Source organism: Hemitrygon akajei, chromosome 3 (assembly GCF_048418815.1).
Source record: "Hemitrygon akajei chromosome 3, sHemAka1.3, whole genome shotgun sequence".
In the NCBI taxonomy this organism is placed as follows: Eukaryota; Metazoa; Chordata; class Chondrichthyes; order Myliobatiformes; family Dasyatidae; genus Hemitrygon; species Hemitrygon akajei.
The window spans coordinates 100,946,884-100,959,144 of record NC_133126.1 but is presented as its reverse complement, the minus strand read 5'-3'; the positions used below and the strand labels follow the sequence as shown (position 1 = coordinate 100,959,144).

General features: G+C 42.0%; 1 protein-coding gene across 4 annotated transcripts in view; it reads right to left on the bottom strand.

Annotated features, from left to right (window-relative positions):
- LOC140725256 (tau-tubulin kinase 2-like) overlaps positions 1 to 12,261 on the bottom strand; it is a 363,522-nt gene that overhangs the window by 2,042 nt on the left and 349,219 nt on the right. For all 4 annotated transcript variants that reach the window (XM_073040487.1, XM_073040490.1, XM_073040489.1 and 1 more), the window contains one exon: positions 792 to 2,230. In XM_073040487.1, the coding sequence (XP_072896588.1) occupies positions 792 to 2,230 (1,439 nt within the window). The remainder of the gene's footprint in view (positions 1 to 791; positions 2,231 to 12,261) is intronic.

Sequence of the window (12,261 nt, the reverse complement as noted above, 5' to 3'; positions counted from 1 at the left end):
CCTACATCAACTTTCCTGGTAACTTCCTCAAAAAACTGCAGGATAGGTTAGACATGGCCTACCATGCACAAAGCCATGCCAACTGTCCTTAATCAGTCCCTCAGAATACCTACCAATAACTTTCCCACTACTCATGCCAGGCTCACAGGCCTTTAATTTCCTGGTTTATTTTTAGATCCTTTCTTAAACAGAACAGCGGAATAACACTGTGTCAATCCCCTGGTACACCATCTAAGGATGATTTAAATATCTTGGCTAGGGTAAGGTACTGCTAAATGCAGGATCCTGAAAATTCGGTGTTAAGCTATGCATTAAAAAAAGAGCTTTATAGTGCTTTTGGACATTACAGTCTTGAAAGACAAAGTATCAATGGAAATTTTTCTTCACTGGAGCAAATACAACATCAACAATCTTTGTTTTCCAGGTCTATGTAAAAACAACAGGAAAGTGGAATTGAGCAAGAATCAAACGCAAAAGACTACAGATGCTGGAATATGGAGCAACAAATCTGCTAGAGGAATTCAGCAGCATCTGTGGGGAGGGAGATAGGGCAAGGAAATGTCAACATTTCACACCATTAACACAACAGTTCAGATTTGGGCACAGTAATCAACTAAAACGATAAATAGCTAAATTGAAGTGAATGCCCGTGTGACCATTGTCTCATGAGCTTTCACTGTGCTTGTAAGTTACTTTAAGGAACTTAGTTACATTAATTTAAGTTGGCGTTCAAACTTGATTCATTTTTTAATGTATATCCTGAAATGAAGTCATTGTGAGAAAGCACTTACCGGACCTCCACACTTGGTCTAGTTGGTGGCTTGCCTGGAGGTGGCCTTGGGACTAATTGCGCTGATGTTGAAGTAGGGGCTTGTTCTGTGTTGGTCAATGAAACCGGTCTTGGGATTTTACTTCTTCGGGACTGAAGGCTGGTTAGAAGAGATTCCTCATCAGTCTGTTTGTCCGATTGTAGCTCATTTCCAGGTTTTGTCAAAGGTCCTGAAGGGCTTCCATCATCTGACAAAGTCATTGACGGGACAGACATTTTTTCTTCTGGGGATTTTTCAGAAGTCGATGACAGATCACCCAGAAGAGACGTTCTGAGTGTGTGTTGTCTCTTTTCAACTAACTGTCTTGTTAAGTCTGTTTGATGAGCCTTTTTTTGAAGGAGTTTCTCTTTAGCTGAGACAGGAGCTGATGACTCGGAGGTAACTTCTGCATCAGATGCAAGCACTGGGATGCGGCTTTGCCGGAGAAGGGAAGGTTTGCCTTCAACCTTCTTGGTATGGAGTGAATTGTCACCAACTGTTAAGATGTGAATCAAGTCTCCATTTCTGAATCCACTTAGTTCTGAAAGATTGCTCTGTTCCTGAATCTTTCTCTGCATCATCTCAGAAATGTAGCCCACTTCACACCCGTCAGTTATAACATTATTGGCACAGTTTTCTTGCTCTGATACTGCAGCATGAAGCAATTCCTTTACACGTTCATATGAAATGCTAGAATCAGGTAGTTCCTTATCTGTCTCACCTTCAATACACTTACAAAAGCCATTTTCTTCTTGGTCATGAAGTTTATCTTTAAACCCATCTATTACAAGCTTTGTATATTCCACAGACTTAAATAAAGCATCCCCATCTTTGACTGAAAGCACTTCACCAGTTGTGACTGGACTAGCTATATCATTTAAGCAATCAACAGATGATTTAATCTCTTCATGTTTTTGCACAGAACTCAAGCTCTCTAGTTGTGCTGATAGCAAACATTTATCACTTATCTGTTGCTGCTTCTCCAAGTGTTCATCTTCAGCTGTAGAGTTCTGGCCTTCATCAGGATGAATTCCTCCATCCCTAGAAATCATTTGGTTGTCTTTACATTCAACTTCTTGAGCTGAATTGAAAGAGTCATCTCTGTTGTGCTCAGAATGAACACCAGTTTTTGCAATTATCTTGCCTTGGTTATTGCTTCCTACTTCACCAGTCCTGATAGACTCTTCTCTTTGAATTGTCCCTTTGTCCACTTCTAGCTTATGGTCAGTACTGGCAGTACCATTATACAACAGGCTATGTACGGCCACAGTCGGCTTTGATTTCTCTTCTGAAAAACAGGCTTGCTGGTTTTGGTTAGTGGTGTGTTCTATTAAACGTCGATCAGTCTCTCCCTGCCCTTTGCACTCTGTTACCACAGAGGCAGCCTGTGTTGCCATTACTGCAGGCTTAGATGCTGTTATCTTAAAAACAAAAACAAATAATATTTTGAAAATATAAGTCAAATTACCTACATGCTGTTGAAAGTTTTCACATGAACTTCATTAAGGATTTTAAAATACAAACTACAAAGAAAAATACTCATAAGTCTGTTCTATTACTAAGATTAATTTAATCAAATCTGTTATAGAAAGTTGTGAACAAAGTAATCCAAAGTTTATCCACATGAATAAAAGACAATGAATCGACACCTTGCAAACAGAATTGTTAATTTCTATACCACCTATATACCAAGATGGAAGGAAACCCCTTTCACAGTGATTTCACACTGCAACACCAAGTTACAGCAAACCAAATAACTGCAGAGGTAGCAACAAAGGTCTTGACATTTACTTCAATCTGGGAAGATAGTGGGAAGTATTTTTTGTGGAACTAGAAGGAAGGCATTTCCAAATGTCCTTCTGATTTCCACACACCCTTCCCCAACAGATAGCCTTACAGTTAGAAAGTAAAATCAATAGGCTGGCTTCCTGTTGGAGGGGAAAATGGGAAGAAAGCAACTATTCACAAAAATGGATATTGACAGAATGAAAGATGGTGGAAAAGATTGACTCTGAAACCTGACCCAAAGGCATAACAGCTGCCCAGAACCTTCACCACATTTTTTGTGTGACATTTGGATGCCCTAATTCATAAAATTCCCTAAAGAAAGAGACTGCGGGGAATTAATAATGGGAAATCATGAAATGGCAGAAGCTATGAACAGATGTCTTGAATCTGAGAAAAATGAATGTCATCCCAAGAACAATGGAAAATCCAGGAGAACAAGGGCAGAAGTTAAAATCATACAGAAACACGAGAGTAAAGCTATCAGGCAAAAGCCTAACAAATCCCCTGGAAGTAGCAGCCTTTATCTACAGGTCTCAAAAGAAGAATCTGCACAGATGGTGCATTTGTTGGTCATGATCTTTGCAGACATATTGATCCTGGAGAGGTCCTAGAGGATTGGAAAATTGCAAATGTAGTCCCCTTGTTCAATCTGAAGAGAGACAGTAGGAACAGCAGACCAGTTAGCCTGATATGTCACTGAGAAGTCATTCTGTAATTCTTCAGTAAGGGGAAGCAGAACATTTTGAACATGCATATTTAAGCAGAATCAACATGGCTTTACGAAATATACTACTTATTTTGAGGGTGCCATAAGCAGTAACAGGTAAATGGGGACCAACAGATACTGTATTGTATACTTAGGTATACAAAAGACATTCATTGAAATTTAATATAAAGTTAAAATAAAAGCTTGTGGCATACAAATGATTTGTTAACCAACAAAAACAAGAGAATTAAGATAAATGTGTAATTTTTAGGATTCTACATGGATTAGCAGTGTGCCTCAGCAAGATCCCATTCACTTACTGTAAATGAATGAGATGACGAGACTGAGTATAATTGAGCCAAATTAGCAGATAACACAAAGAACGTTATTAAAGATTCAAGGTTCAAGGTAGTTTAATGTCATTTCCAGCACATAAGTGTAAAAGAGAATAAAATAATTGTTATTCTGGATCCAATGCAGCACAAAAAAAAAACCCACAAGATAAAGAACAGAATAGAGTAGTAATGAAAATCACAAATACTGTACTGTGTAAAAGTCTTAGGCACATCTATATAGCTAGGATGCACGAGACTTTTGCACAGTACTATAGTAATTTTATGTATTGCACTGTATTGCTGCCACAAAAAAAACTAATTTCATTACATATGTGGGTGATGATAAACCTGATTCTGATAGGCATCTCTATTAGACCATAAGATATAGGAACAGAATGAGACCATTTGTCTCATCAAGACTGCTCTGCCATTTCATCATGGCTGGTCCAATTTTAATCTCAGCCCCAATCTCCTGCCTTCTCCCCTTATCCCTTCATGTCCTGACCAATCAAGAATCTATCAATTTCTGCGTTAAATGTACATAAAGGCTTGGCTTCACAGCTGCCTATGGCAAAGAATTCCACCCTCCAGCTAAAGAAATTCCTCCTCGTCTCCGTTCTAAAAGGATGACTCTCTATTCTGAGGCTGTGTCCTCTGGTCTTAGACTCCTCTACCATAGGAAACATCCTCTACACACCCACTCTATCAAGGCCTTTCACCAATTGATAGGTTTCAATGAGGTCAATCCTCATTCTTCTGAATGCTAGTGAATGCATACCTAGAGCCATCAGATGCTCTTCATGGCAAGCCATTCAATCCTGGAAACATTTTCGTGAACCTCCATTGAACTCTCTCCAGTTTCCGCATATTGTGAACTGAGAGTGGGAAGGGGGCAGGGAGAGGGGAATCCTGGTTGGGAAAAGGGGGAGGGGTTGGGAAAAGGGGAAGGGAGAGGAGAGGGGAAGGAAGAGGGGGAGGGAGAAGGGGAAGGGAGAAGGGGAAGGGAGAAGGGGAAGGGAGAAGGGGAAGGGAGAGGGGGAAGGGAGAGGGGGAAGGGAGAGGGGGAAGGGAGAGGGGAAGGGAGAGGGGAAGGGAGAGGGGAAGGGAGAGGAGAGGGGAAGGAAGGGGGGAGGGAGAAGGGGAAGGGAGAGGGAAGCACCAGAGAGACCTTTGGTAATGATTAATAAACCAATTGTTTGGAATCAAATGACCTTGCCTGGAATCTCAAGACTGGGTGTGTCTGCCCCGGCACTTCTGTGCCACCTGTCCCAGACCCCTTCCACAATGCTCCAGATAGCCTAAGATAGTTACATAGATTGATTATACGGCCACGCTAGGCATGGGAGTATGTGTCTGTACGCAAGGTGACTGGTGGGAAATGATAAAGTAGTAGTGGTTGGGGGAGTGGAGGGGTGGGTTAGTAGATGGCGATGTTGATTAGCTTTACTGCTTAGGAAAGGTAACTGTTTTAGAGTTTGGTGGTCCTGGTATGGATGCTACTTAGCCTCCTCCTTGATGGAAGTGGGACCAACAGTGCATGAGCAGGGTGAGTGAGATCCATCATGATATTACTGGCCTTTTCCAGCACCTTTCTGTATATATGTTATTGACCTATACATAGAAAGGTGTAGGCTGTGAGGAAAAGTAACTTGTGGGGAAGACACTGAGACCTCAAATGGATAAATTAAATAGGTGAGAAAAAATAGCAAATACAAGAATAATGTGTTGAAGTGTCAGCTTATCTACTTCAGTAGGAAAAATAGGAACTGATTTTTTTTTACAAAAAGTTAGCAAACAACCTCATAGCAAAAAGATAAATGCAATGTTGGCCTAAATTGCAAGGGTACTGTGAGGAACAAAAGTAAAGAAGCCTTTTTTAAACTATACAGGTGAGACCACATCTGGAATGATGCATACTGCATTGACCACTTTAAGTAGAAAAATACTTGCACTGGTGCCAAATTCAGAGAAGGTTCACAAGATTGGTTCCAGGGATGATAGGGTTAATGGTAAGGACCTCTATGTAAGCTGTTGGGGGAGGTTTATGCTAATTAGGCAGGGGGATGGAAACCAGTATGAGGATGAGGCAGTTGGTATACAAGTAGATGCAGTGTGTACTGAGACTGTGGGGAAGGAAAAGCAGATGATAAGGCAAAATTAGAGTCAGTGGGATGAGTTAATCTGTAACGGTGATAAATACAGGCCTGAAGGTGCTATATTTGAATGCAGTATATGGTATAAGGTACACAACCTTGTGTACTTAAAGATTGGCAGGCATGATTTTGTGGGCATCGCAGAGTTGTGGCTGAAATAAAGATCATAGTTGGGAACTTAACATCCAAGGATATTCATTGTATTAAAAGGATAGGCAGGAAGACAAAGAGTGGTGGGGTGGCTCTGTGGGCAACAAAAGAAATCAAATCTTTAGAAAGAGGTGACATAGGATTGGAAGATGTAGAATCGTCATGGGTAGAGTTAAGAAACTTCAAGGGTAAAAAGTTACATACAGGTCTCAGCAAGTTGCCAGGGTGTGGGTTTCAAATTACAATGGCGGATAGATAAGGCATGTAAAAAAGACAATGTTACGATAGAAATGGAAGATTTCCTTATGCAGGTAGATTGGACTAATCAGGTTGGTGCTGAATCCTAAGACAGAGAATTTATAGAATACTTACAAGCTGCTTTTTAGAGCAGTTTGTAGTTGAGCCCAGTAGGGGAACAGCAATCCTAGATTGGGTGTTATGTAATGACCCAGATTTGATTAGGGTGCTTAAAGCAAAATAACCCTTAGGAGGCAATGAATTAATATAATAGAATTTATAGATAAATAGAATTTACCCAGCAGTTTGAGAAGGAGAAGCTAAAATCAGATGTATTACAGTGAAGTAAAAGGAACTACAGAGGCATGAGATAGGAGCTGGCTGAGTTGATTAGAAGGGAACACTAGCAGGGATGATGGCAGAGCAGCAATAGTTGGAGTTTCTGTGAGCAATTTGGAAGGTGCAGGAAAGACACATTCCAGAAATAAATAAGTATTCTAAAGGGAGGCTGGGCAACCGTGGTTGACAAAGGAAGTCAAAGACAGCATAAAAGTAGAAGAGAGGGCATATAATATAGCACAAATTAGTGGGAAGGTAAAGAATTCTTTTAAACCAACAGAAGGCAACTAAAAATGCCATAAAGAGGGAAAAGATGAAATATGAAGCCCAGCAAGCTAATAATATAAAGGAGGATACAAAAAGCCTTTTCCAGACATACAATATAAACAGTAGAAGAGAGTGGATATTGGACCGCTAGAAAAAGATGCTGGAGATAGTAATAAGGGACAAAGAAATGGTGGACAAACTTAACAAGCATTTTGCATCAGTCTTCACTGTGGAAGACACTAGCAGAGTGCCAGAAATACGAGAGTGTCAGGGGCAGAAGTGAGTGTCGTTGTTATTATTAAGACGATGGTGCTTTGGAATCTGAAGCTAGATCAGATGGATTACACACCGGGCTTCTGAAAGAGGTAGCTGAAGAGATTGAGGAGGCATTAGTAATGACCCTTCAAGAATCACTAGCTGCAGCTAGTGTTACTGTTATACCCAAATACTCCTATCCATGAAGGTACCTTCTTAACCATCTTATCTACTTGGGTAGCTGCTTGCAATGAACTAACAACCTGGACCCAAAGATACTTCTGTACCTCAAAGCCGTTAAGTGGTCAACTATTAACTGTATAATTTCTCCTTTGAGTTCCCAAAGTGCAACACTGCATACTTACGTAGATTAAATTCCATCTGTCACTTTTCTGCCCATGATTGTAAATGGTCTTTATCCTTTTGATAATCCTTTACACTGTCCACAGCTCCATCAATCTTGGTGTCAATGCAAGCTTGCTAATCCACCCATCAACATTTTCATCCAAATCATGAAATAAACAAAAAGGTCCCACTACCAATTTTCACAGAACACCACTGGTCATGGCCCTCCAATTAGAATAACAGACTAGACCTCCACTCAAACACGAGGAAATCTGCAGATGCTACAAATTACCATGCAGACCATGGAGCGGCTGATAATACAGAATCTGAGGCCACAAACCAGGCACGCCCAGGATCCTCTTCAGTTTGCGTATAAGGAGAAGGTGGGAGTGGAGGATGCTATCACGTATTTGCTGCACAAATCACTCTCTCACCTAGATGGGGTCAGTTGTGCTGTGAGGATTACATTCCTTGACTTCTCTAGATAGATAGATAGATAGATAGATAGATAGATAGATAGATAGATAGATAGATAGATAGATAGATAGATAGATAGATAGATAGATAGATAGATAGATAGATAGATAGATACTTTATTCATCCCCATGGGGAAATTCAACTTTTTTTTCCAATGTCCCATACACTTGTTGTATCAGAACTAACTACATACAATACTTAACTCAGTAAAAAAAAATATGATATGCATCTAAATCACTATCTCAAAAAGCATTAATAATAGCCTTTAAAAAGTTCTTAAGTCCTGGCGGTTGAATTGTAAAGCCTAATAGCATTGGGGAGTATTGACCTCTTCATCCTGTCTGAGGAGCATTGCATCGATAGTAACCTGTCGCTGAAACTGCTTCTCTGTCTCTGGATGGTGCTATGTAGAGGATGTTCAGAGTTTTCCATAATTGACCGTAGCCTACTCAGCGCCCTTCGCTCAGCTACCGATGTTAAACTCTCCAGTACTTTGCCCACGACAGAGCCCGCCTTCCTTACCAGCTTATTAAGACGTGAGGCGTCCCCCTTCTTAATGCTTCCTCCCCAACACGCCACCACAAAGAAGAGGGCGCTCTCCACAACTGACCTATAGAACATCTTCAGCATCTCACTACAGACATTGAATGACGCCAACCTTCTAAGGAAGTACAGTCGACTCTGTGCCTTCCTGCACAAGGCATCTGTGTTGGCAGTCCAGTCTAGCTTCTCGTCTAACTGTACTCCCAGATACTTCTCTACAGTCTCTACAGACTACAGACCTACAGACCTCTAGTGCCTTTAACACCATCCAGCCCAAGATCTTAAGGCACAAACTAACGGAGATGGGAGTAGACTCTCACATGGTGGATTGGATAGTGGACTACTTGACAGATAGACCTCAGTATGTGCGGTTGGGAGACTGTAGGTCTGACACGGTGGTCAGCAGCACAGGAGCGCCGCAGGGAACCGTACTCTCTCCGGTCCTGTTCACCCTGTACACATCAGACTTCCAATATAACTCGGAGTCCTGCCATGTGCAGAAGTTCGCTGATGACACAGCCATAGTGGGGTGTGTCAGGAATGGACAAGAGGAGGAGTATAGGAAACTGATACAGGACTTTGTGATATGGTGCAACTCAAACTACCTGCGTCTCAATATCACCAAGACCAAGGAGATGGTGGTGGACTTTAGGAGATCTAGGCCTCATATGGAGCCAGTGATCATTAATGGAGAATGTGTGGAGCAGGTTAAGACCTACAAGTATCTGGGAGTACAGTTAGACGAGAAGCTAGACTGGACTGCCAACACAGATGCCTTGTGCAGGAAGGCACAGAGTCGACTGTACTTCCTTAGAAGGTTGGCGTCATTCAATGTCTGTAGTGAGATGCTGAAGATGTTCTATAGGTCAGTTGTGGAGAGCGCCCTCTTCTTTGTGGTGGCGTGTTGGGGAGGAAGCATTAAGAAGAGGGATGCCTCACGTCTTAATAAGCTGGTAAGGAAGGCAGGCTCTGTCGTGGGCAAAGTACTGGAGAGTTTAACATCGGTAGCTGAGCGAAGGGCGCTGAGTAGGCTACGGTCAATTATGGAAAACTCTGAACATCCTCTACATAGCACCATCCAGAGACAGAGAAGCAGTTTCAGCGACAGGTTACTATCGATGCAATGCTCCTCAGACAGGATGAAGAGGTCAATACTCCCCAATGCCATTAGGCTTTACAATTCAACCGCCAGGACTTAAGAACTTTTTAAAAGCTATTATTAATGCTTTTTGAGATAGTGATTTAGATGCATATCATATTTTTTTTTTTACTGAGTTAAGTATTGTATGTAATTAGTTTTGCTACAACAAGTGTATGGGACATTGGAAAAAAAGTTGAATTTCCCCATGGGGATGAATAAAGTATCTATCTATCTATCTATCTAATTCAAGCAACACACACAAAAGGCTGGTGGAACGCAGCAGGCCAGGCAGCATATATAGGAAGAAGCACTGTCGACGTTTTGGGCTGAGACCCTTCATCAGGACTAACTAAAAGAAAAGATAGTAAAAGATTTTAAAGTAGGAGGGGGAAATCTGAGATGATAGGAGAAGACAGGAGGGGATGGGGTGAAGCTAAGAGCTGGAAAGGTGATTGGCAAAAGGGATACAGAGCTGGAGAAGGGAAAGGATTATGGGAGGAAGAAAGGGGGAGGGGAGCACCAGAGGGAGATGGAGAACAGGCAAAGAGTGATGGGCAGAGAGAAAAAAAAGGAGGGAAATAAATAAATAAGGGATGGAGTAAGAAGGGGAGGAGGGGCATTAACAGAAGTTAGAGAAATCAGTGTTCATGCCATCAGGTTGGAGGCTACCCAGACGGAATATAAGGTGTGGTTCCTCCAACCTGACTGTGGCTTCATCTTGACAGTAGAGGAGGCCATGGATAGACATATCAGAATGGTAATGGGATGTAGAATTAAAATGTGTGGCCATTGGGAGATCCTGCTTTCTCTGGCGGACAGAATGTAGGTGCTCCCAGTGCGGCCTTTTATATATTGATGAGACCTGATGCAGACTGGGAGACCTTTTCCCTTTCCCAGCTCTGTATCCCTTTTGCCAATCACCTTTCCAGCTCTTAGCTTCACCCCACCCCCTCCTGTCTTCTCCTATCATTTTGGATTTCCCCCTCCCCCTCCTACTTTCAAATCTCTTACTATTTTTTCTTTGTTAGTCCTGACGAAGGGTCTCAGCTTGAAACGTTGACTGTACTAGACCCCCACTCACTGTTTTATCTGGGCAAACCAGTTTTGAAGCCAAACTTTTAATTCATCCTGAGTCTGAATCATGTTTATCGTCTGAATCATCTTTATCTTCTGAATCAATGTTCCATGATTCCACCTTTTCAAATGCCTTACTAAAGACAACTTTGATAATATCCACTGCCTTATCCAAACCAAAATCGTTTGAAACTCCTCAACCTCCTCAAAAACTCAATCAAGTTTGACAAAGCCTTGATGATTGTCCCCGAGTACAACATAGAACATTATAGGCCCTTTGGCCCATGATGTAATGCTGACCGTTCAACCTACTCTGAGAGCAATCTAACCCTTCCCTCCTACATACCCTCCATTTCTCAATTGACCATGTGCCTATCTAAGAGCTTCTTAAATGCCCCTAATGCCCTAATGTATCTACCTCACCCTCCCCCTGGCATGGCATACCATTCACCCACCGCTCTGTAAAAAACATAACTCTGACATATCCCCCCCTATTCTTTCCTCCAATCCCCTTACAATTATGTCCCCTTGTAAAAACCATTTCGTCTCTGGGAAAAAGTCTCTGGCTATCCACTCAGTCAATGCTTCTTGTCATCGTGTGCACCCCCATCAAGTCACCTCACACCATCCTTCACTCCAAGTGGAAAAACCTTAGCTCACTCAACCTATTCTCTTAATACACACTCTCTAACCCAGGCAGCATCCTGATAAATCTCCACTACGTTCATCCTAAAGATTCCACATCCTTCCTTTAATGCAGTGATCAAAACTGAATAGAATATTCCAAGTGTGGTCTAACCGGGGTTTTATAGTCACAAATTATCTTCTGACTCTTGAACTCAATCCCTCAACTAATGAAGGCCAACACACCATATGCCTTCTTAACAACTCGATCAATGTGTGCAGCAACTTTGAAGAATCTATAGACAAGGACCCCAAGATCCCTCTGTTCATCTACACTGTTAAGAACTCTGCCAATAACCCTGCACATTGGAAGGAGATTGAAAATCTGGTTGAGTGGTGTCATAACAACAACCTCTTACTCACTGTTAGCAAGATTAAGGAACTGATTGCAGGCTTCAGGAGATGGAGATCAGAGGTCTATGAGCCAGTCCTCATCGGAGGATTAGAGGTGGAGAGGGTTTGCAACTTTAAGTTCCGAGGTGTTTATATTTCAGAGGACCTGTTCTGGACCCAACATGCAAGTGCAATTGCAAAGAAAGCATGGCAATGCCTCTACTTCCTTAGGAGTCTGCGGAGATTCGGCAAGACATCTGAAACTTTGACAAACTTCCATAGACGTGTAGTGGAGAGTATACTGTCTGGCCGCACCAATGCCCTTGAACAGAAAATACTGCAGTACTAAAAGCAGTGGATTCAGCCCAGGTAAAGTCCTCCCAACCACTGAGCACATCAACGTGAAACACTGTCAAAGAAAAGCAGCATCCATCATCAGGGATCCCCAACATCCAGGTCATGCTCTCTTCTCGCTGCTGCCATCAGGTAGAAGGTACAAGGGCCTCGGGACTCGCACCACCAGGTTCAAGACCATACACCTCAATCATCAGGTTCTTGAATAAAAGGGGATAACTTCACTTGCCCATCATTGAAATATTCCCACAACCAATGGACTGACTTTCAA